This window comes from Oncorhynchus nerka, linkage group LG7 (assembly GCF_034236695.1).
Source record: "Oncorhynchus nerka isolate Pitt River linkage group LG7, Oner_Uvic_2.0, whole genome shotgun sequence".
Taxonomy (NCBI): Eukaryota; Metazoa; Chordata; class Actinopteri; order Salmoniformes; family Salmonidae; genus Oncorhynchus; species Oncorhynchus nerka.
Window position 1 is genome coordinate 59,184,469 of NC_088402.1, and position 25,931 is coordinate 59,210,399.

General features: G+C 42.5%; 2 protein-coding genes across 3 annotated transcripts in view; both read right to left on the reverse strand.

Moving 5' to 3' along the window:
* Positions 1–815: 815 nt before the first annotated feature.
* LOC115132795 (tumor necrosis factor receptor superfamily member 6B-like) lies at positions 816–2,764 on the reverse strand. The gene is made up of 4 exons (XM_029665535.2): positions 2,482–2,764; positions 1,862–2,261; positions 1,544–1,726; positions 816–1,345 (listed from the first exon to the last, which is right to left on the reverse strand). The coding sequence occupies exons 1-4, from the start codon at positions 2,488–2,490 to the stop codon at positions 1,080–1,082; spliced, it is 858 nt and encodes a 285-aa protein (XP_029521395.1). The 5' UTR covers positions 2,491–2,764; the 3' UTR covers positions 816–1,079.
* Positions 2,765–3,337: 573 nt separating this feature from the next.
* The window catches only part of rtel1 (regulator of telomere elongation helicase 1), a 57,667-nt gene continuing 35,073 nt past the window's right edge, over positions 3,338–25,931 (reverse strand). The window contains exons 25-33 of one of the 2 annotated variants that reach the window (XM_029664298.2): positions 20,162–20,342; positions 16,483–16,646; positions 13,480–13,575; positions 8,538–8,751; positions 6,101–6,238; positions 5,004–5,162; positions 4,203–4,427; positions 3,918–4,037; positions 3,338–3,584 (exon numbers count right to left, since the gene is read on the reverse strand). In XM_029664298.2, coding sequence (XP_029520158.1) covers positions 3,520–3,584; positions 3,918–4,037; positions 4,203–4,427; positions 5,004–5,162; positions 6,101–6,238; positions 8,538–8,751; positions 13,480–13,575; positions 16,483–16,646; positions 20,162–20,342 — 1,362 coding nt within the window. In that variant the 3' untranslated portion in view covers positions 3,338–3,519. The other variant, XM_065020666.1, reaches the window with a different exon arrangement.

Here is a 25,931-nt window from a genome sequence, read left to right on the forward strand (position 1 = left end):
CCATACCGGTAAAATGTGAGCCTATCACAATTAATACAACATGCCCAAAAAACTATAAGCTTTTACACCATTAATTAACATTACTGCATGTCAGCCGCATGACAAATTAGCGAATTGACTAGAAACCGGGTGGTTTTCGCTCCAAATTGTGATATGAGAAGAACACTTACATTTTGTCAAGACGGAGATGAGTGGTCGAGACGCTTGAGGACAAGGCAGAGATGAGTGGCCGAGACCGAGACAGAGGAGCGCGTGGACAACAGTGGATGAATCAATTCAGGCTACAAGTGTTGCCCAATGAAAATACACGTAGGTGTTTTGTAAGGGATGTTTCTCTATTCATCAAATTGCTGGTGCACAGTCTGGATGCTGAAATGATTTTGTGAATGAACAAATGTGCGAGGGTAGTTTACAGGAGCGCCTTTGTTTGACAATCAGATGAAAACATGACTGGTTGTGTTTCTGAAACATTAACCCTTGTGTAGTCTTGACATTCTGTATACTGCCCTTGTCCTAAGGTTAAAACATGACCCGCCTTCACTAAACCCCTCAAATAAAGCAGCTTAATCTAATTTTAAACTACAAATCTATTTTACATGAAGAAACATCACAAACATTGTGAATATCTGTGTTTTCCCTCTTCACAATGCATGAAGACTGCATTTAATCAGTGGACACCACTCGTTTTAATTACAACACACCTGTCATCATTGTTTTCTTCACTAAAGTAGAGGTTCATTATTATTATTGCTAAAGGTACTGCATAGGTGTAAACATACATTTTTTTATCCTAAGAAAGTAGCAGAAATAGTTAGTAGTTTTGAATGCATTTTATTGAAAGGAAACAATAAGTCTTGACCTTTTTTGGCAACATAGTGATATATTCTGATATACTGCACAATGAGGAATTCAACGACAAAACACTAGTCTTCTCCTATTTAAAAAAAAAACAAAAAAACATTGCCCCCACCCACAAGGTGTATAGACAACAATAAATAAGAATAAAATAAGATAATGGATACAAAACAAAAACTTGAAGAAAATAAACTGTTTACAATATGTGGTGATTTCTATTAGCCCTATAAATTCATATGAGGAAACCATTTGTTGACTTTAGTTCTTAAATGGAGCAGCCTGTCTGTGTTCAGGATATCACGCATTTGAATAGCAAAATGTTTGCCAGCTTTGTTTTTAATTGTTTTGAGGAGGTCTAGTACAGTTGCATTATTGGTTGTGGCTTTACCAGCACTCCTCCTGAGCACAGCCACCAGTCTTTTGTCCTTTCTTGGTGTGAGAATCTGCAGTGCCAGGAATTCCATCAACTCCCCATCACAGATAGCTTCACCTGAGAAAGAGAAAAGGAGAGAAACCAAGACCATATTAATTGACTGCATTACAATAAATAATTCCACCTTTTGTGACACACAATTAAGGCTTTTCATTTTCAGTTCTGGTAGATAAGAAAACATAAAACAATTATCATGAATAAATGTTTTTCCCTATGCCTACAAAAGACTAAACAGAACCGACAAAATATTCTCACCTTCATGTGTTCCTGAACCATTCGTACATGCTGAGCAGTAAACATCATTCATGTCATTGCCAGGTATAGTGGTGCGACCTGGGGCACACACAGAAAACTTCTGACAGGTTTTCCTACTGGAGGACACTGCAGAGAAGAAGCCCACTGGGCAAGGTTCACACTTCACATCAGTGTGTGCGGTTCCTGGAAAATAAGTATATTGATCATACAAAGTGTATTTAATCTGTAAACAGAGTGGTTTGCAGAGCCAACTGGAAACATAGCAGTGGAAAAGGTGTATTTATTATGAAAGGTAGCCAAACATATCACTTAACCTACCATTAGAGATGACCCCTTCCCCGGGTGGACAGCTTCTGTGCCTTGAACATGACCCATGTGTCATGTAGAACCCGTCCTTGCACTCGCACTGTCGGTTGTGCAGTTGGGTGCACGGTACGCTTTCAATCTCATCAGCCGTGCAAAAACGATTGCAGTATTGACACCGCTCGATGTAGTTCCAGATCTCTGTGTAGTGGGAATTTGGACAAGGTCCGCAGTCGCTCTTGCGGTCCTTTGTGCAATGCTTCAGTAAGTATGTTCCAGGAGCGCATAGGTCGCACGTAAGGGAATCCCCTGTCGCGTCATCTCTCCAGATATAAGTCGGTGGGTGAGCGCCTGACACTGGCACGCTGCCACCACAGAGCGCAAATACCAGGAGAGGCAGAAAACAATTTGTCAGCTATTGGAAGAAAGAGTAATGTTATCATTTAGAATCAATCATAACTTTTGTGTGGTCTACGTCTCTCAATATGACTGTCCAAATCCATCAAATTACTATTTAATTTGAGGCGTTCAGCTTCAAGAGTTAAATAGCCTTGCCTACACCATAGCCTAATATCCATTTATTTCCCATAGGCACTGAAGAGCTCGCTATGTTTGAGCAGAGAAATAATACTCACCGGATGCATTTTTCTCTCGTCAGCTAGCAACTGATGTTAACATGTTCGTCTTTTGAATTTATAGGGCCTACATCGCTGATGACTAATACTCGGGGAAGCCCTTTCCAATGACAAGAGCAACATTACCGCTTCCGCAACATCAGTTTTGTCCTTTGGTGTTACATAAACTAGACGTAACATAAACATAAATCCTGGACACTCAAATTAATATATGTTACGTTTGGTATGGTTAAATAAGTCAGGTTACTTAAGGCAAAACGAAATGCGGGTATTTGGTCGGGTGTATAAAGCGAAAGTCTAACAACCCAAAAGTTGTGTTCGAATCTCATCAGTGACAACCGTTGCAACTATTTACTACTTTTAAACTCCATAGCATGTTAGCTAATCCTTCCCTTAACAGTTTATGCGAACCCTCCCCCAGCTAGCTAACCTCAGTCACAATAAATTGGAAATCGGGCAATACTTTCGCGATTTCGTAACATTGTACGTTTTGCAAATTCGTAACATATCATACTTAATGGACATCCACAAATTAATATATACCATACGAAATGCAACATATGTTCAAGACCATAGGTTGTTTGCATACCAATAATTTATCCCATCCTGACGTGTGAACAAGTGGTGTATACTTCAGGATAAATTAGAGTGGTATGTCTAACAGTTCATTTAACAGTTCACTACTTCTCTCTAACAGTTTCAATACTGTCATATTTCAGTTGATTATGTGTAAAGGAGGTTGACAAAGCAGCTCTTAGCACCCATCAAAGCCTTTCTGATAAGAAAACAACTGTGTGTGGTAAATAACCTAATATTTGGATCAATATCTTACATGATATAATAACAAAAGAAACAATCACATCAACATTTGTTTAATAAAAAAAGTTATAAAATATGTTGGGAAAATATTACCATAATCTGCATACATTTATTACAACACCACAAAACCCTCACTTTTTACCACAATTTCCATACAATAAAAAGCTAGCAGCATCAGAGTAGGGGGATTCTTCTTAGAGGCACCATTTCCAACAGCTTTCATTTCCTTTGGCTGCTGGGAAAGAAAGAGGAGATCTTCCTTTGTGCTTTCCCAGGCGTTGAAACTGAAAGAGACCAAAAAGTGTATTGAAAAATGCTGTAAAATTCTGTTAATGTGTTCACATCTTTTATATGCCATTTTCAACTCTAACGTTGTTAAATTACATTTAATCACATTACTACATTATTAAATTAAAATGGTCATTATTGCAAACAAGCTGTTTAACACTACCAAAGTGTTAATTAACAACACCTGTTAAACAAAAATAATGGGTTCAATAATTACTTATATAGACTTTATGCTCACTGTAGTTACAATAGTGCTGACAATACAAGGACTTCTCCTGAATTGCTACAAGTTATTCTCTCTTGAAGGCACTTGCGAATTGTACATTCACCTTTTATTAGTTGGCCTGAAATCCCAGAGGAAGCACTTGAGCCTGTGGAGTCACCTATCAAGGCATCCAGCATCTCTTTGTACTGTTTCTTATGGTGAGGCCGAATGAACAGGGCAAATGCTAGGGACACAAAGGATGACAAAAATAATATGCATCTATGCCATAGCCTTTCATGGTTCATCGATGTTTGTTCAAATGTTACGATTTGATTTAATTTCAGATTTAAGTGAGAATGCAAAGAACTGTGCTTGCCAAGACGCTCAACTCTAATAGGCAAGAACTTACTGCTAAGGAGGTTAAAGTCTTCGTTTTTCTCAGTTAACAAACTCACTACTGTGCCCACCAAGCTATCATAGTTGTCGGTCTTCTTATAGCTCTGAATAGCTGAGAACAGTTGGTTGGACTTCTCAAGTCCAATGGATTTTTTCACATCCGCTATGAAACTGGCGTAGATTTGACTCTTCTGAGCAGACTGGACTGGTGCTTGGCCTTCGCATTTAGGATCATCAACTGGTGAGCACAGAACAAGACAAACACATCCAATCCTGTCAGGATTTGGCCAAAGCAGTAAAAAAAAAGCATGTCAACTTTTATACAGTATATGCGTGAATGTGGCCTCCCATATCTTTGTGTCATGCTCATCCATAGCCATGAAAGATGTGGTGGTATTTCATGGCGTAACTTGGTTGGAGAAAGATTGGAACAATAACACCACATCTGTCATGGCGAAAGTTTAAACAACGTTGTGGGGAGATTTGCCTGTAAGGCATCTATGCTGAAGCTCATACAAATTACTCTGTAACTGCATGTTTGTAACTGAATGTAGAGGGGAATCCTTGGTTCAAAAACAAAGATTCAATTAAAGACTCTTCCCCCCCCCCCCCCCCCCCCAAAACAAAATATAATTTTCAACTAGGCCTGTTCAGGAAGGCACAACTTTATGGAACATTCAGATATAAATATATGTAGAACAGATGTCGTGCAGATGAAACGTAGGGAATTGTGTCAGCTTAATTTGTAACATTTCTATCTGAAACGTTATGAACATTCCATCTCACGGAATACTCTCCAGGTATCTAGCAGTACCTGTAAGCACTTTATTCTTTGGCAAATGCTCCTCTGTAGTCAATCCGTGGATTCCAAGGTGATGGCCACCTTTATTAAGCAGCAGACTGGCGTTGAGCTGACTGCAGGAGGAGCTTGAATCAGAAGCAACTGCAACACTCGTCAGCTTTCCCGGCTTGGCTTTAAATCAAAAGCAAATCAAGGTTACTGGGTTGTTCTGGGGGTGAAATACAAAAACACTAAGTTACATTTTTGAAGCCTTGCTGCAAAGATGGTCATAATTGTCTGACAATTAGGCTCAGGGCATATGCGACATAATCGGTCACTTAGGGCCCTTGGGAGAGTTATTAGCATAGTAGAAAAAAACAAGGTGCAATTTCTACATTTGGCTGTGAGTCTCTTGTTATGTCAGTCACTGACAGTCACTCAATTAGCTATGTCAGCTAACAATTTTTAGATTGGTAACGTCTAGCCCGATATATAAATCATAGCCGAATACCGACCGGGCATGCAGGGCATATGCCAAGGGGCCCTGACCTCCAGGGGGCCCCCATTGATTTTGTTAGTCACTCATTTAGATAAGGCTATCATTAACATGTCATAAGTCTTGGTAAAATGTGTAGAATTACGTAACATTTTTTTATATAATTGCTAAACTTCTCCCCCACACCATGGCAAAATGTCTAGAATTGCAGAAAGCTTGCTTTAAAACTGGAACATTTTCTCCACTCCCCATGGCAAAATGTGTAGAATTGCAGGAAATTCACTTTAATTTTTTTCTCTCTTGCCATCGTGAAGAGGGGGCCACAAAAATGTTTTGTCCATGAGGTGTGGGGCCTCCCAACCAAATCTCGCTTAGGGCCCCCAAATGGCTAGGGCTGGCCCTGATTCGGCTAGTCAGAATGTAATGATTCAGGAGTCACGAACTGGTATGATTAAGCCAAGACACTGGGTGGGTGTCATCTTGCTGCACAAAGGTATCCTTGCTTAAATGTGAAATGACTCATGCATCACATGTACAATCACACTCTATCCAGTCTCTTGACATATCTGGAAAATACAGTGTTACTAAATGCATCCTAGAGGTCAGTGTCAGAAACTAAGAATTGACTACACACCCCCGTTCTGCATCAGCGTTTCTTTCTCCTCCTTGGAGAGCGAGTGATCGGGTTTGTAGCCACAGCCCTGGCCAGTCAGCTCCACACACTTCTCATCAAATCTCTTCTTGTGGTGGGGTCGTATGAACTGGTAGAATCCTGAAATACAGTAAGGTTTGAGGTCAAACCCCAGTGCATATCTGTATGAACAAACCTGTGATATTTGCCATGTATATCTTGAAAATTTATACATTTCCTAAAAACAGGAATACAATACTGCAGTTTGCCAGTTCATAGTTTACACAATTTCCTTGGAATCTGTTATCAGAGAGAAGATCTACACTAAAGTTTGTGTAACATTTGTGTACATGTGACTTAATTCATGACTCACCACAAAAGAGAACTTGTGTAACTAACTTCCTTTTTCCTGCCTAACTTACATTATACCATCAACTGCATTACTCATGTGCTGGCTATGACTGTCCATGACCACTTAACATCCCGCTTCTAATGGATTCTCTGGTGACAATGATTTCAAAGTCCTGTTACAGTCAAAATGTTGATTAATGTAATTCTCTTGAAGTTATTTGAAAACTGACAGTAATGACCAAAAACAGTAGACATTACAGAACCATCTTTTGACTGTCACACAGGAGTGGCTCATGTTTGGACTTCAGTTCTCATTCTCAGCCCGAACCCGATGGTCTTATAACCAGGTCGACCTCAAATTCCAAGAATTGATTCAGGTCAGGCGGGTTGCGGCCTTGCCACGCTGTGTTTGAGAAGAAGAAAAAGTATACGTGTTTTAGCAGCTTTTACTACTGCGGTGTCTCAGCAGCCACATTATTCCAATGGCATCTGTTAACGCGACACATTCAAACAAAATACCTTGAAAACTATTTAAAGTAGACCCATAATTTATCAAAATGTTTTCCTAATCAGGCATAGGCTTAATGCAGTTATTTCGGAATAAACTACGCATTCAAAACAGGGATTTTGAGCGTTTATTCAAATGGATGTATGGCAGAAAATTCTTAAGAATTTGAATAAGAATTTTATTTAAAAAATAAAATGCTTGTTGTATTTAAAGATTAAACACACAGTAGGGGCAAACAGCGTCAAGGCCGTAATATTTTTGTTTTGTTGTTGTTGACAGGGTGGAAGTGAAATTGCAGTACATATTGGGCTCCCGAGTGGCACTGCGGTCTAAGGCACTGCATCTCAGTGCAAGAGGCATCACTACAGTCCCTGGTTCGAATCCAGGCTGTATCACATCCGGCCGTTTTCCTCATAGGGCGGCGCACAATTGGCCCAGTGTCGTCCAGGTTTTGCCGGAGTAGGCCGTCATTGTAAATAAGAATTTGTTCTTAACGGACTTACCTAGTTAAATAAAACGTTTAATTGAAATAGATTTTTTATATTCCAAATTGCGAGTGCAATGATGTCCAAGGGAAAGAGACGGTGTCTGTCATTTGCAGTAACTTCTATGTTGTTATAATATTGCAAACGGACGTGGCAGTTTCACCATTAAGAATTTCAGCTTTAAAAAAGGCATAAATTACTTGTATGCTGTGTAATGAAATGAATGAATGTTTGATTGAGATACTGTATATTTTTATGTAGGCTAAATTACTTAAGACAGAAAACAGGACGCACTAACAGCTCGATAGATTATATAAGGCTACTATAGCCTATATGCGAGTCAAGAGAGAAATAACACACTTCAATTGCATTTGCTGACTTTATCCAATATTTGCCATCCAGTTTATCATAACAAAAAAGGTGAGTTTTCAGCTCTTCTCTTTTCTAAGACAAGGGCTGTTTCCTCATCTCCTCACCCCACTCCCTCCCAACTCTGCCGCTTTGTTCTTAACACCAGTTTAAATCAATGTACTGTATTCTAGAAAAGTTTTTTTTTTTTGGGGGGGTTGGACTCATTACATTTCTGTGATGTCGGACCTTCAGCTCACCGGGCTTGGTTAAGACCAGCCTCATTTTCAAGCCAGATGAGAACTCTAGGTTGGACAAGCCTAAATGACAGCCATCGTTGTCATCCGGGGTCAATGTATGCAAGAGGGGTGCGACTTCAAGCGATGAGACTTCTGATTGCTAGTTATTTTTTCCCCAAATTCAAAATAGAACTCTGGTTACCTCTGATGGATTAGTTGTTATTTACAGAGAACAGTGGAAAGAAAACATGGGAATACATTGACCTCTGCTGGCCTACTGGCACACCATGCTTCAATCATGCCCTCCCCCACTCCTGGACAGGCTGTGCACACACACGTCAGGCACACGCAGCAAATGTTTTCCTTTAACATTAGAATGTACCATTGAGTAGGATCCATTTTCTCTAGCTGAGTCAGAGTGACCTGATGACTCCGATGAGCCCAGCAGTGAACACACAAGGCCGAGATTCATTACTATACAAGCTGAGCCCACAAGCACACACACACACCTCGGAGCAGGTTGTAGGTGTTGGTGTCCCCGGTGAAGAGGTCGGCTGCCTCGGCCAGCAGTTCGTCAAGGTCATCCTTCTGTTTGTACGTCTGCAGGGCCGCCATTATTCGCTGGAAATTCACCTGACTCAGCGACTTTTTCATTTCCACCAGGAACGACTTGGCTTTCCCCGCTTTGCCCTCCTCTGACACATTAGGAGACAGAGGGATTTTCTATGGGAGGTGGGAGAGATAATGGTTTGTTAGTGTGTCATATATCTTAGTGTGTGTAGCCATGACAGATGCAAGGGTATTTCACTGTGTTCATTTGGTTGGCGAATGGAATGATACCTATTATTCTAAGTTATTTGAACAACGCTGTGGGGAGATGTGCCTGTAAGGCATTTATGCTGAAGCACATATAAAACTGTCACAAGAAATGAGGAGTTAGCGTGTGATAACCGTATGCCCCCCAAAACTATAGAAGTCCCTATACAGTACCTTCGGAAAGTTCAGACCCCTTGACTTTTCCACTTTGTTACGTTACTGCCTTATTCTAAAAATATTTTAAAAAGTTGACACAAAATACACCATAATAAAGTTTTTTTTTTTTTGTAAATGTTTACAAATGTATTAAAAATAAAACAGAAATGCCTTAATTACATAAGTATTCCGACCTTTTGCTATGAGACTCCAAATTGAGCTCAGATGCATCCTGTTTCCATTGATCATACTTGAGAAGTTTCTCCAACTTGATTGGACATGATTTGGAAAGGCACACCTGCCTATATAAAGGTCCACAGTTGACAGTGCATGTCAGAGCAAAAACCAAGCCATGAGGTCGAAGGAATTGTCCGTAGAGCTCCGAGACAGGATTGTGTCGAGGCACAGATCTGGGGAAGGGTACCAAAGTATTAATGCAGCATTGAAGGTCCCCAAGAATGTAGTGGCCTCCATCATTCTTAAATGGAAAAGGTTTAGAACCACCAAGACTCTTCCTAGAGCTGAGCAATCGAGGGAGAAGGGACATTGGTCAGGGAGGTGACCAAGAACCCAATGATCACAGACAGAGTCCCAGAGTTAATCTGTGGAGATGGGAGAACATTCCAGAAGGACGACCATGTCTCCAGCACTCCATCAATCAGGCCTTTATGGTATAGTGGCCAGACGGAAGCCACTCCTCAGTAAAAAAGGCACGACAGCCCACTTGGAGTTTTCCAAAAGGCACTGAAAGACTCTCAGACCATGAGAAACAAGATTCTCTGGCTGATGAAACCAAGATTGAACTCTTTGGTCTGAATGCCAAGCGTCACATCTTAAGGAAACCTGGCACCATGTTTTTCAAAGGCAGGGACTGGGAGACTAGGCAGGATCGAGCGAAAGATGAACGGAGCAAAGTACAGAGAGAGCCTTGATGAAAACCTGCTCCAGAGCACTCAGGACCTCACACTGGGGCAAAGGTCCACCTTCCAACAGGACAGGAAACCTAAGCACACAGCCAAGATGATGCAGGAGTGGCTTCGGGACAAGTCTCTGAATATCCTTGAGTGTCCAAGCCAGAGCCCGGGCTTGAACCCGATTGAATATCTCTGGAGAGACCTGAAAATAGTTGTGCAGCAACAATCCCCATCCAACCTGAGAGCTTGAGAGGATCTGCAGAGAAGAATGGGAGAAACTCCTCAAATACAGATGTTCCAAGCTTGTAGTGTCATGCCCAATGAGACTCAAGGCTGTAATTGCGGCTTCAACAAAGTACTGAGTAAAGGGTCTGAATACTTATGTAAATGTGAGTTTTTTTGTTGTTGTATTAATTAGCAGAAATGTCAACCTGTTTCTGCATTATGGGGCATTGCGTGTAGATTTGTTGTTATTAGAATACATAAATGTTTTAGAATAATCCTGTAACCTAACAAAATGTGAAAAAATTCAAGGGGTCTGAATACTTTCTGAAGGCACTGTACCTCTGTCTCTCCCTCCACTCATACAGTTCCACTCCATAACATCTACATGACATTTGAGTGAGAGCCGTTTGAGGGGGCCTAAACGAGGTGGAAGGAAGATTGCTTGGAATTGTACGAGGTCATCACCAGTGAGTGTACTGTGGAAAACATTCAAAACAAGGAGACAAAAGAGAGAGCAAAATCTACTCCATACTTTGCAGTCCCTCCAGGATTTAGAAATTCTGAGGTGTCACACAATTTTAACCAATCACCTTAAGATTTCTTATGCAGTAAAACAAAAATAACATGCCACAATTTCAAAGATTTGACTGAGTTACAGATCATAAGGAAGTCCGCCCATCTATGGATTTAACATGACTGGGAATACAAATATGCATCTGTTAGTCACTGACACCTTCAAAAAACAAAAGTATGGGCGTGTTTCCGAAAACCAGTCAGTATCTGGTGTGACCACCACATGCCTCATTCAGCGTGACTCATCTCCTTGGCATGGAGTTGATCAGGCTGTTGATTGTGGCCTGTGGAATGTTGTCCCACTCCTCTTCAACGGCTGTGCGAATTTGCTGGATATTTGTGGAAACTGGAACATGCTGTCGTACACGTCGGTCCAGAGCATTGCAACCATGCGCAATGGGTGACATGTCTGGTGAGTATGCAGAACATGGAAGAACTGGCAGCTTCCAGGAATAGTGTACAGATCCTTGTGGCATGGGGCTGTGCATTATCATGCTGAAACATCAGGTGATGGCGGCGGATGAATGGCACGACAATGGGCCTCAGGATCTTGTTACGGTATCTCTGTGCATTCAAATAGCCATCGACAAAATACGATTGTGTTTGTTTTCCGTAGCTTATGCCTGCCCATACCATAACCCCACCTCCACCGTGGGGCACTCTGTTCACGTTGACATCAGCAAACCGCTCGGCCACACGAAGCCATACACGTGGTCTGCGGTTTTAAGGCTGTTTGGACTTACGGTCAAATTCTCTAAAACGATGTTGCAGGCGTTTTATGGTAGAGAATTGAACATAAACAAATTCTCTGGCAACAGCTTTGGTGAACATTCCTGCAGTCAGCATGCCAATTGCATGCTCCCTCAGACATCTGTAGCATTGTGTTGTGTGACAGAACTGCACATTTTAGAGTGCCCTTTTATTGTCCCCAGCACAAGGTGCACATGTGTAATGATCATGCTGTTTAATCAGGTTCTTGATATGCCACACCTGTCAGGTGGATGGATTATCTTGTCAAACAAAGTAGCGCACAAAAACAGGGATCTTATATTTCAGCTCATGAAGCATGGGATCAACACTTTACATGTTGCGTTTATAGTTTTTTCCATGTAGTTCAATCAAGCCTGTGTTGACAAACTTTTCCCTCCGTCAGCACATTTGTGACAAAATGGTTATGTCAATAGTTGTGTCATTGGTGTTAAATAATTAATTACTAAGATATACAAGGACCTTGAGTATTCCCTCCAATAGCAAACTATTACTGTGGGAGGGGTCTATATTAAAGAATTAACCTTTTAGTATGTAAAATATGAGGATTCCATTGCTCATGTAGTGCGTCTAAATACAAAGTGTCATTGGTGTTACTCAATTTAAATGAAGGCTAATTACTTTGTGAACAAAAATATTAATCATATCACTTTAGTAAATGTTCTTTTAAACAGGTTAATAATCGTTCATTTGATGCATCTGTGGCCTCCATTTAAGAAAATCCTCAATGACCTAAAATGTGTCAGTGGTGTTACTACTCCTAGTGGTGTCACAATGTTATCACAATGGTACAAGTTATTTAAAATATTTAGATGATTTAGAATAGTAAGATCGAAACAAATTAAATTTAAAAATCCCCTCAAAATTAAGTAAATTATTTCCTAAATGCTTTGCCCAAATCAATGCCACCGCAATTCAAAGAACCACCATACCACAGGATTGATTCACCATAGTGTGAAATAAACCTACAACTTACCGTAAAAATGTTAATTAAAAAAAAAAAAACACTTAGACTTTTAAGTTGGGCATTGGCACACATTTCAGCAAATAAATGTATGTTTCAAATAACTGTTGGGTCTAAATGAATTGTTTACAAGGTTACAATAGACACCGCTCTGGTCATGACCAAAAAGAAGATCTACGAGACTGAGTGACAGTGGGGCCTCTGATTTCACTGCTAGTGCAGGCTGGCTTGACAAAATCCTTAAGTGTATTGAGTTCTCAGTCAGAGACTCCTGGCTCATATAGAAGCCTGACGCTAATAAGCGGCGATTGTGTTCAGTGACTGAAGCAAATAAATGCCCAGGCTATTAATTTAAGTTTTACAGTAGTATATTTGATAAAACTATCTGGACAAAATTAAACTACACATTTTTCATAGTCCATTCTGTGACCTGAAATTCTCTTGAAAACCTACTATTTCGACAATTTTATCCATTTGAATGTCTCAATGAGTTTTCTTCACAGATTCAAAACGTATATTGCGTCACAAGTTAATTTCCACAACATGACAGTGCCATTTCATTGTACCTAGGTAATATTAATACAAAGCATAAGGATGTTCACGGTTGGCCAAACAGACAAGACTCAACAATAGGTATGCACAGCACGATTTTCCGTGAGTCAGTATCACACACAGAAATCTCTGTGCCAGAGTAAATAATGGAACTCCCGCTCAATGTATTTTGTTCCACAAACCCCAGCCAACGCATCCTTGTGCCAATGATGATAGGGATCAACAATGCGGGTGACACATAAACAATGGAGTGAGAGGCTCTTGTGACTGTGGTATGAATACAAGTGTGTTGGAACTGGGGGCTAGTCTTAGCGTTAGCCTTATAGGGTATTTCTGAAATAATTGTTAGTGCCGTCATTCCTCTGTAACCAAGCCGCTATGAGTTGGGGGAAGCATGAGGATGAGTTACACACAGGCCTCAAACTTAGTGCGCTATAGAGCTTTTAACAGCAGTTGTGTTTAGACATGCAGTATTTCACATACCCGTTCTTGGACCACTTTGATTTTTCGTTTTCCACCACGCAATTCGTCATCCACGCGCTTGTCGTACTGAAGAGACAGCGTGGATATGCGATTAGCCTAAACAGAATGGAACCGTTAGCATCATCAGCAGTTTTATTCAGTACTACATTTATACTAAAACATACACTTTTGCTATGATCACCTACTGTATGGTCCTCCTAAATCTGCTGTAAACAGCCGTTACCTTACACTACCTCAGCTCATAGCGTCCCTGGATAATAAAAACAGAACCTTACATGAGCTTATTATATTATTTTCTCATCATGGTCTATTGATTGATCCATCGTGACCAAGGAAAAATGATTTAAAAATAAATAAAATACTTTAGGACATTGATATTTCAGGAAACTATTGAGTGAAAGAAAAGACGAGATATGTTTTCCCTCCCTCAACTCAAAGATATCATATGGTTACGTTACAATCTCCATACTACACCACTTTGAATACATGCCCAATACTTTGGCTTATTCTAAGTCGCATGCTAAGATATTTGAAGGAACAAAGTCTATAGTGCATGACTGACTAACTTCAAAAGTAGTGTTACCACATCCAATAACTAGCCTAAGCTTGCAGGTATCTATTATTTATTTCCTAACTTACTGAACATGTGTATTGAGACAACCACCGCCTCCACATGGCTTTTGGAAACTGGAACCGGAGAGTATTTTGTTCAAACCATATAAACACACATCCTTTGTTCGTTCGCTCAGCGTTAAAGTGGGAAATGGCATTTAGAAAAAAAGAGTAAACAACTGGTCATTATAAAAAGGTGCTCAACCACTGTGAATCTGTCATCCGAAGGGTAATATAAGCCCTGTAATTAAATGTGTGACCTTTTAATTGTGCTGATACAAAATGACTATGGCTTTACAAAATCTTAGTGAGCGGATTACTGGAAACTGTATGTAGTGCTTAGCAAGCGCCACATACTTGCTAGCGATAAGGGAAACAATAGCATTATGTTGCATTTTCATTGATTACAAGTATAAAATTATATTTGATTTAATCCGTTTGATTTAATAATGTTAAATTGAAATAATCAAATCAAAGAAAAACAGTATAAGTAATTTTGTAGACAATTGGATGAGGGGAGTAACAGAAATAGATAGAGCTTATATTACCATTGAAATATTATCTAATAAAGTATTCACAATTCCTGACATTTAATCCTAGTAAAAGTTACCTGTCTTAGGTCAGTTAGGATCACCACTTAATTTTAAGAATGTGAAATGTCAGAATGATAGTAGAGAGAATTATTTCTTTCATCACATTCCCAGTAGGTCAGAAGTTTACATACACACAATTAGTATTTGGTAGCATTGCCTTTAAAATTGTTTAACCTGGGTCAAACATTTTGGGTAGCCTTCCACCACCTTCCCACAATAAGTTGGGTGAATTTTGGCCCATTCCTCCTGACAGAGCTGGTGTAACTGAGTCAGGTTTGTAGGCCTCCTTGTTCGCACACACTTTTTCAGTTCTGCCAACAAATGTTCTATAGGTTTGAGGTCAGGGCTTTGTGATGGCCACTCCAATACCTTGACTTTGTTGCCCTTAAGCCATTTTGCCACAACTGTGGAAGTATGCTTGGGGTCATTGTCCATTTGGAAGACCCATTTGCGACCAATCTTTAACTTCCTGACTGATGTCTTGAGATGTTGCTTCAATATATCCACATAGATAATTTCCCTTCCTCATGATGCTATTTTGTGAAGTACACCAGTCCCTCCTGCAGCAAAGCACCCCCACAACATGATGCGGCCACCCCCATGCTTCATGGTTTGGATGCTGTTCTTCGGCTTGCAAGCCTCCCCCTTTTTCCTCCAAACATAACAATGGTCATTATGGCCAAACAGTTCTATATTTTTGTTTCATCAGAACAGAGGATATTTCTCCAAAAAGTACGATCTTTGTCCCCATGTGCAGTTGCACAACGTAGTCTGGCTTTTTTGGAGCAGTGGCTTCTTCCTTGCTGAGCGGCCTTTCAGGTTATGTTGATATAGGACTCGTTTTACTGTGGATATAGATACTTTTGTAACCATTTCCTCCAGCATCTTCACAAGGTCCTTTGCTGTAGATGTGGGATGTGCACTTTTCGCACCAGAGAACATTCATCTCTAGGAGACAAAATGCGTCTCCTTCCTGTGCGGTATGACGGCCTCGTGGTCCCATGGTGTTTAAACTTGCCTACTATTGTTTGTACAGATGAACGTGGTACATTCAGGCATTTGGAAATTGCTCCCAAGGATGAACCAGACTTGTGGAGGTCTTTTTTTCTGAGGTCTTGGCTAATTTCTTTTGATTTCCCATGATGTCAAGCAAAGAGGCACTGAGTTTGAAGGTAGGCCTTGAAATACATCCACAGGTACACCTCAAATTGACTCAAATGATGTCAATTAGCCTATCAGAAGCTTCTAAATTGAATTTTCCAAGCTGTTTAAAAGGCAGTCAACTTAGTGTATAAACACTTCTGACCCACTGGAATTGTGATACAGTGAATTAAGTGAAATAATCTGTCTGTAAACATTTGTTCAAAAAATTACTTGTGTCATGCACAAAGTAGAGGTCCTAACTGACTTGCCAAGACTATAGTTTGTTAACAAAAAAATTGTGGAGTGGTTGAAAAACAAGTTTTAATGACTCCAACCTAAGTGTATGTAAACTTCTGACTTCAACTGTATGCAACTAAAACACGTTTTTTGCTCAATGCTGTGGGTTCCTAGCGTTTACCAATAAGTTTCCTTATTTCATCACTTAAGGACGGTTTCCCTAAGTGAGTCAAGGACTCAGCTTGATCTGGTAAAACAATATTGGCAGTTGCATCAAAGCAGTGCAACATGCATTTCTCCTTCTGCATCAGTTTAACCAGACATGTTCAGTAAAACATTCCTTGATATTATTTCAAAGGACCACCATCCTCCAACTCATCTGTTCAGACAGAGGTTTCTGTAGTAAAGCCAAGTGTACCCTCTCCTCGCCCCCTAGGGCCTCGACTTCATCTCCATAGCGGCTGTCGCTGTGCTCCAGGGCGTCTAGCAGGCCGGCCGGCCTCCTCCGGCTCGCCTCCATCTCCGTTTCGTATTCGATGCACAGCCTAGCCATGCCGTTCCCCTCACTGCCGCCATGCTCATCTGAGAACAGAAACAGGAGACAGGTCATGAGACATGTGATAAGAGGTGATGAGACGAGTCACTTCCAGACCCACAAACATGACCAGACCTGTGGCAAATGGTTCAGGTCTCTCCTGAAAAATAGATTTTGTATCATCAACAAGACTAACCTGGTTAAATAAAGACTTTCATATATTACAGATGCGCTTGATTTAGTTTGCCCACCCAGTACAATGGAACACATGGTTAGCAGATGTTAATGCGAGTGTAGCGAAATGCTTGTGCTTCTAGTTCCGACCATGCAGAAAATATCTAACAACTTCCTTATACACACACAAGTGTAAAGGAATGAATAAGAATATGTACATAAAAATATATATGGATGAGCGATGGCCAAACGGCATAGCCAAGATGCAGTAGATGGTACAGAGTACAGTATATACATATGAGATGAGTAGTGTAGGGTATGTAAACATTATATAAAGTGGCATAGTTTGAAGTGACTAGTGATACATTTATTACATCCAATTTTTAATTATTAAAGTGGCTAGAGATTAACTCAGTATGTTGGCAGCAGCCACTCAATGTTAGTGATGGCTGTTTAACAGTCTGACGGCCTTGAGATAGAAGCTGTTTTTCAGTCTCTCGGTCCCAGCTTTGATGCACCTGTACTGACCTCGCCTTCTGGATGATAGCGGGTGGAACAGGCAGTGGCTCGGGTGGTTGTTGTCCTTGATGATCTTTTCGGCCTTCCTGTGACATCGGGTGGTGTAGGTGTCCTGGAGAGCAGGTAGTTTTCCCCCGGTGGGTGATGTGTTGTGCAGACCTCACTACCCTCTGGAGAGCCTTACGGTTGTGGGCGGAGCAGTTGCCGCACCAAGCGGTGATACAGCCCGACAGGATGCTCTCAATTGTGCATCTGTAAAAGTTTGAGTGTTTTTGGTGACAAGCCAAATTTCTTCAGCCTTCTGAGGTTGGTTCTTCACCACACTGTCTGTGTGGGTGGACCATTTCAGTTTGTCCGTGATGTGTACGCTGAGGAACTTAAAACATTCCACCTTCTCCACTACTGTCCCGTCAATGTGGATAGGGGGGCGCTCCTTCTGCTGTTTTCTGAAGTCCACGATCATCTCCTTTGTTTTGTTGAGTGTGAGGTTATTTTCCTGACACCACACTCCGAGGGCCCTCACCTCCTCCCTGTAGGCCGTCTCGTCATTGTTGGTAATCAAGCCGACCACTGTAGTGTCATCTGCAAACTTGATAATTAAGTTGGAGGCGTGCATGGCCACGCAGTCATGGGTGAACAGGGAGTACAGGAGAGGGCTGAGAATGCAGCCTTGTGGGGCCCCAGTGTTGAGGATCAGAGGGGTGGAGATGTTTCCTACCCTCACCACCTGGGGGCGGCCCCGTCAGGAAGTCCAGGACCCAGTTGCACAGGGCGGGGTCGAGACCCAGGGTCTCAAGCTTAATGACAAGTTTGTAGGGTACTATGGTGTTAAATGCTGAGCTGTAGTCAATGAACAGCATTCCTACAATGCTATTCCTCTTGTCCAGATGGGTTAGGGCAGTGTGCGGTGTGATTGCGTCGTCAGTGGACCTATTGGGGCGGTAAGTAAATTGGAGTGGGTCTAGGGTATCAGGTAGGGTGGAGGTGATATGATCCTTGACTAGTCTCTCAAAGCACTTCATGATGATGGAGGTGAGTGCTATGGGGCGATAGTCATTTAGCTCAGTTACCGTAGCTTTCTAAGTTGGCTGCGGTGAAGGAGAGTCGGCAGGTTTCTGGTAGCGGGCCGTGTCGTTGGCACTGTATTGTCCTCAAAGCAAGCAAAGAAGTTGTTTAGTTTGTCTGGGAGCAGGACATCGTGGTGCGCGACGGGGCTGGTTTTCTGTTTGTAGTCCGTGATTGCTGCCATCAATCCACGGTTTCTGGTTGGGGAAGATTTTAATAGTTGCTGTGTGTACAACATCACTGATGCACTTGCTAATAAACTCGCTCACCGAATCCGAGTATTCTGATCCAGCAATCAATTCATCAAGAAGGGTGGAATCAGATTGGTCGGACCAGCATTGAACAGACCTGAGCACGGGCGTTTCCTGTTTTAGTTTCTGTCTATAGGCTAGGAGCAACAAAATTGAGTAGTGGTCAGATTTTCCGAAAGGAGGGCGGAGCAGGGCTTTGTATGCATCGCGGAAGTTTGAGTAACAATGGTCCAGGATTTTTTCCACCCGGGTAGCACATTCGATATGCTGATAAAATTTAAAGTCTTGTTTACAGATTAGCCTTGTTAAAATCCCCAGCTACAATGAATGCAGCCTCATGATATGTGGTTTCCAGTTTACATAGAGTCCAATTAAGTTCATTCAGGGCCATTGATGTGTCTGCTTGGGGGGGATATATACGGATTTTATTATAATCGAAGAGAATTCTCTTGGAAGATAATGCGGTCGACATTTGATTGTAAGGAATTCTAGGTCAGGTGATCAAAAGGACTTGAGTTCCTGTATGTTGTTATCATCACAACACGTCTCGTTAATCATAAGGCATACCCCCGCCCTTCTTCTTACCAGAGAGATGTTTGTTTCTGTTGGTGCGATGCGTGAAGAAACCAGGTGGCTGTACCGACTCCAATAGCGTGTCTCGAGTGAGCCACATTTCCGTGAAACAAAGAACGTTACAATCTCTGATGTCTCTCTGGAAGGCAACCCTTGCTCGGATTTCTTCGACCTTGTTGTCAAGAGACTGGACGTTGGCGAGTAGTAAACTCGGAAGCAGTGCGCGTTGTGTCCGTCTACGGAGCCTGACCAGAAGACCGCTTCTTCTGCCCCTCCTGCGGCGCCGTAATTTTGGGTTGCCGGCTGGGATCCGATCCATTTTCCTGGGTGGTGGCCCAAACAGAGGATCTGCTTCAGGAAAGTCGTATTCCTAGTCGTAATGTTGGTAAGTTGACGTTGCTTTTATATCCAATAGTTCCTCCCGGCTGTATGTAATACAACTTTAGATTTCCTGAGGTAACAATGTAAGAAATAATACATAAAAAAACTAAATACTGCATAGTTTCCTGAGAACGCGAAGCGAGGCGGCCATCTCTGTCGGCACCGGATGTTATATATAGACCTTACCGTGAAATGCTTACTTACAAGCTATTAACCAACAATGCAGTTCAAGAAATAGTTAAGAAAATATTTACTAATTAAACGAAAGAAAAAAAATCAAACACAAAATAATAACGAGGCTATATGAAGGGGGTACCAGTACCAAAGTCAACGTGCAGGGGTACAGGTTAGTTATGGTCATTTGTACATGTAGGTAGGGCTAAAGTGACTACATGGACAAATTACCACGACTAACCTGTACCCCAGCCGCAGGAAGCGTTAAGTACACCTCAAATAGTACTTAATAGGTATTTAACGCAGATCTGCACAAGACAGAGAACTGATGAGAAGCAAAAGCCTAAGGAGACATATTGTTAAGCAATTAAAACGTTCACTTAAACCATGCTTGGTGCCACTGCATGTGCGGTGTAGATACTCACTCAGCCGTCGCCTCTTCAGACTGGGCACGTGGGAGTCCAGTACTTTGGCCTTCTGGGCGAAACCTCCATTGGTGGAGCTCTCGGAGGAGTGGCAGGGTCCGGCGCTGACACACTGGGCATCTGCAGAGTGTACCGCCCCACCACAACTCCCCTTTGCAGGCTTCTTCTCTGGAGGAGGCCTCTGGGACATTAGAACAGTCAAAGAGTTCAGAGGTCAAGATTAAGGTCAGAATTCTCACATCTGCAGTGAAACAACAAAACCAAATGGAGGAAAATAACAGTTTCATTCCCAGTTGTGCAACTCTGAATCACCCATTGACACTACCCAGTGTAATCGAGGGAGATTGACTCCCTGTTCTGAGGAAAGGCTACATGTAGGCTTCAGTTCTGACGAAAAATCTTGGTTATAGTTCTGAGGAAACACACACACAGAGTTATGTGGATTCTCAACATTGCAGAAACATTTTTGTTTTTGAAACTTTAAGTTTACAATTTTAATTTAGAAAACAAGATTCAAGAAACATGGGGTTGCTTTGCCGCCAGCACCGGAGGCCTTTAACATGTGCAAGGCATCATGAAATCAGCAGATTATCAAGGTGTTTGAGTCCACTATTCAACCCAGTCTCCAAAAACGGGGCATCCCTTGAAGGTGGTGGGTCTTGCAGCAGGACAACGACCGCAAACATCAAAAAGCACACAGGAATGGTTCAAGAATAAACACTGAGAGGCCTCCCGAGTGGTTAAGGGAGCTGTACTGCAGCGCCAGCTGTGCCACCAGAGACTCTGGGTTCGTGCCCAGGCTCTGTCGTAACGGGCCGCGACCTTGAGGTCCGTGGGGCGACGCGCAATTGGCCTAGCGTCGTCCGGGTTAGGCCGGGAGGGATATCCTTGTCTCATCGTGCACCAGCGACTCCTGTGGAGGGCCGGGCACAGTGCACGCTAACCAAGGTGTTTCCTCCGACATATTGATGCGGGCGGCTGGCTTCCGGGTTGGATGCGCGCTGTGTTAAGAAGCAGTGCGGCTTAGTTGGGTTGTGTATCGGAGGACGCATGACTTTCAACCTTTGTCCCTCCTGAGCCCGTACAGGAGTTGTAGCTGGACTGTTCTGGAGTGGCCAGCGTTTATTCCAGATCTGAATTCCATGGTGAGCTCTGAAAACAGAAGTTTGTCGAATGCACCCCTCAAAAATAGCAGAATTGGAGCAGTTTGCAGCTGAAGAGTGGGCAAATCCACCAGTAGAAGGTGCAGCAAGCTGATGGCTACGAAAAGCATGTCAGGTATCTTGGCCAAAGACCGTGCAAACCAAGTATAAGCTCTTCTGTGCTAATCATTTTGTCCATGCCATTTGTTTTTCTTTTCAGAATGTTGACCAAAAACTAAAAGGGTTCAAATTGTGTGTGGAGACCAAAAGAAATGTTTCAATTTCAACAATTTTTTAGAAGAAATAAGTGCCAAAACATTCAGCCAGGGGTTCCCAAACCGGTTTGTGTCTGGGACCCCTGTTGAGATGGCAAATTAATCAGGAACCCCCCCATAATATCAGAACACAACTCCTACTTTACAGTGCAATTTTTATTTGCATACAAGTATCTGCAGTTTAATGTTGCCCATGCTACGTCAATGGGTTGCGCAGCACATTCTGGATGATTCTGGGATAAGGAGCACTCTCCTTCAAAGAGTCTATTGGGCACTAGCTCAAAAACTTAACATTAGCACTAATTTCATCAACAAGAAGTACAATATTACAAATCTTTAAAACAAATTAACTTGTAATATGTTAATGTTATAGCTTTGGAATCATGACAATACGTACTTAAAAGGGAAATAGGCACGTTTCTCGAAATATACACGGACTTAAAGGGATTGTGTGACGATTAGCTTAGCAACCACATGACGCAGTATGACAACGTGAGCGCAATTGTTCGACAGTCTGCTGGGTGGGACGTTATGCAGTGCATTCGGAAAGTATTCAGACCCCTTGACTTATTCCAAATTTTGTTACAACCTTATCCTGAAATGAATTAAATGGTTTATTTCTGGGGAAGGGTACAACACATTTCTGCAGCATTGAAAGTCCAAGAACACAGTGGCCTCCATCATTCTTAAATGGAAGAAGTTTGGAACCACCAAGACTCTTCCTAGAGCTGGCCACCCGGCCAAATGGGACAATCGGGGGAGAAGGGCCTTGGTCAGGGAGGAGACCAAGAACCCAATGACCACTCTGACAGACCTCTGTGGAGAACGGGAGAACCTTTCAGAAGGACAACCATCTCCGCAGCACTCCATCAATCATGCCAATGCTCGAGGCTATAATCTTTGCCAAAGGTACTTCAACAAAGCACTGAGTAAAGAGTCTGAATACTTATGTAAATGTGATATTTCAGGTTTTTATTTTTAATAAATGTGCAAAATTCCATTATGGGATAGTGTGCGCAGATTAATGAGGGGGGAAAAACTATTTAATCCATTTTAGAATAAGGCTGTAGAGTGACAAAATGTGGAGAAAGTCAAGGGGTCTAAATACTTTCCAAATGCACTGTACGTTCCTCCATTCATTGGATTTATATCTCCTTTCTATAATATATCTGGCAACGGCACCATGCAACGCACCCTGGACTAAAAAATGTGCTAGACCCTCCGTTAAATTACACATTTCTTAAGGAAGGAATATCGCAAAAAGAGAGAAGACATCCTCCCGAGTTACAATGTCGGCCAGTACTGAAATCTAACATGTATGATAGAGGTTTTTGCGATCTATAAGTCGTATTCCTATTCATTTCCAGTGTAATGAGAGCAACTATCACAGTGCTGCTGCTTGAACGCCAATAACTCAGATACACATGAAAACATGAAATGGTTCCCCCCCCCAGATCATCGCAGCTAGGAAGCTGCTATCAGAGTGGCCACTCCTGGCTAACGTCTCTGTCCAGAAGCAAGAATCAATTGGCCTGGAGCTAGCCTTGCTATGCTCATCTGCTAGGCTCATCAGCCACTCCTTGGGCTTCAATACCTATTTTGCCGACTGCCCTGGACCCCCACCGACCCATCACGACTGGACTACTGACGTGATTCGCCCGAGGGGGTCTCAACTGGCTCCTCTGTTGCGACGTCCCGCCTATCCGTAAGCCTGCTAGCTGTCTAGAGCACATTGGACTGTTAGCTTAAGAGGCCCATTGGACCTGGTTTGCCACAAGGAGCCCTGCTGATCCGTCTGCCGACGTAACAGCACGAGGGGGCCACAACAGACTTTCTTCTGTCGCAACGTCCCTAAAAGGCCCTTCTGCTAGCTTGCTAGCCCCGGTCCGCTAGCTGCCAGAAGCCACACACTGGACTCCTATGATCACTCTGCTACGCATGCCACTCCCTAACGTCAATATGCCTTGTCCATTGCTGTTTTGGTTAGTAAATATTATTGCCTTATTTCACTGTAGAGCCTCTAGCTCTGCTCAATACGCCTTAGTTAACACTTTAGTTCCACCTCCCACACTTGCAGTGACATCACCTGGTTTAAATTATATTCCTAGAGACTCTCTTTCATAGTCACTCTATGCACAGGTTTAGCCCCACTGTATTCACATCCTACCATAGCCTTAACTGTATATTATGCCTTGAATCCGTTCCACTGTGCCCAGAAATCTCCTACTCCTTTTACTCTGTTCTGAACGTACTAGAGGTTCACTTCTTTTAGTGTTTAGCCGTACCCTGATCCTACTCCTCTGGTGATGTGGAGGTTAATCCAGGCCCTGCAGTGCCATTCCCCAGGCGCTCTCATTTGTTGAGTTCTGCAACTGTAAAAGCCTTGGTTTCATGCATGCTAGCTTGCTACCGATGTCCTGGCTAGCTGTCTAAATCACCGTGACCCCCAAACCAACCTCTCCACTCCCTGGACCCTTTTGATCACTCGACTAAGGATGCCTCTCCTTAATGTCAATATGTCTTGTCCATTGCTGTTCTGGTTATTGTTTATTGGCTTATTTCACTGTAGAGCCTCTAGTCCTGCTCACTATACCTTATCCAACTTATTAGTTCCACCACCCACACATGCAATGACATCTCCTGGTTTCAATGATGTTTCTATCCCCCCCCCCCCCTTAAAAGATTTAGATGCACTACTGTTCCACTGGATGTCATAAGGTGAATGCACCAATTTGTAAGTCGCTCTGGATAAGAGCGTCTGCTAAATGACTTAAATGTAAATGTAGAGACAACATCTCTCTCTTCATCACTCAATACCTAGGTTTACCTCCACTGTATTCACATCCTACCATACCTTTGTCTGTACATTACACCTTGATGCTATTTTATCGCCCCCAGAAACCTCCTTTTACTCTCTGTTCCAGACGTTCTAGACGACCAATTCTTATTGCTTTTAGCCGTACCCTTATTCTTCTCCTCCTATGTTCCTCTGGCGATGTAGAGGTGAATCCAGGCCCTGCAGTGCCTAGCTCCACTCCTATTCCCCAGGCGCTCTCTTTTGATGACTTCTGTAACCGTAATAGCCTTGGTTTCATGCATGTTAACATTAGAAGCCTCCTCCCTAAGTTTGTTCTATTCACTGCTTTAGCACACTCTGCCAACCCGGATGTTCTAGCTGTGTCTGAATCCTGGCTTAGGAAGACCACCAAAAATTCAGAAATTTTCATTCCAAACTACAACATTTTCAGACAAGATAGAACTGCCAAAGGGGGCGGTGTTGCAATCTACTGCAAAGATAGCCTGCAGAGTTCTGTCCTACTATCCAGGTCTGTACCCAAACAATTTGAACTTCTACTTTTAAAAATCCACCTCTAAAAACAAGTCTCTCACCGTTGCCGGCTGCTATAGACCACCCTCTGCCCCCAGCTGTGCTCTGGACACCATATGGGAACTGATTGCCCCCCATCTATCTTCAGAGCTCGTGCTGCTAGGCGACCTAAACTGGAACATGCTTAACACCCCAGCCATCCTACAATCTAAACTTGATGCCCTCAATCTCACACAAATGATCAATGAACCTACCAGGTACCCCCCCAAAGCCTTAAACACGGGCACCCTCATAGATATCATCCTAACCAACTTCCCCTCTAAATACACCTCTGCTGTCTTCAACCAAGATCTCAGCGATCACTGCCTCATTGCCTGCATCCGTAATGGGTCAGCGGTCAAACGACCTCCACTCATCACTGTAAAACGCTCCCTGAAACACTTCAGAGAGCAGGCCTTTCTAATCGACCTGGCCGGGGTATCCTGGAAGGATATTGATCTCATCCCGTCAGTAGAGGATGCCTGGATATTTTTTTTAAAATGCCTTCCTAACAATCTTAAATAAACAAGCCCCATTCAAGAAATTTAGAACCAGGAACAGATATAGCCCTTGGTTCTCCCCAGACCTGACTGCCCTTAACCAACACAAAAATATCCTATGGCGTTCTGCATTAGCATCGAACAGCCCCCGTGATATGCAGCTGTTCAGGGAAGCTAGAAACCGTTATACACAGGCAGTTAGAAAAGCCAAGGCTAGCTTTTTCAAGCAGAAATTTGCTTCCTGCAACACCAAGCATATTTTTAATCGACAGATTCAACAGCCTTGGTTTCTCAAATTAATGCCTAGCCTGGTTCATCAACTACTTCTCTGACAGAGTTCAGTGTGTCAAATCCTGTTGTCTGGACCTCTGGCAGTCTATTGGGGTGCCAACAGGGTTCAATCCTCAGGTCGACTCCTCTGTATACATCAATAATGTCGCTCTCGCTGCTGGTGATTCTCTGATCCACCTCTACGCAGACGACAAC

What these genes read in the sequence shown, in the direction of transcription:
- LOC115132795 (XM_029665535.2), bottom strand. An exon ending in GGAAGGGGTCATCTCTAATG is followed by an intron (nt 1,727 to 1,861) that starts GTAGGTTAAGTG and finishes CTTATTTTCCAG; the next exon opens with GAACCGCACACACTGATGTG. An exon ending in TGGTTCAGGAACACATGAAG is followed by an intron (nt 1,346 to 1,543) that starts GTGAGAATATTT and finishes TCTCTTTCTCAG; the next exon opens with GTGAAGCTATCTGTGATGGG.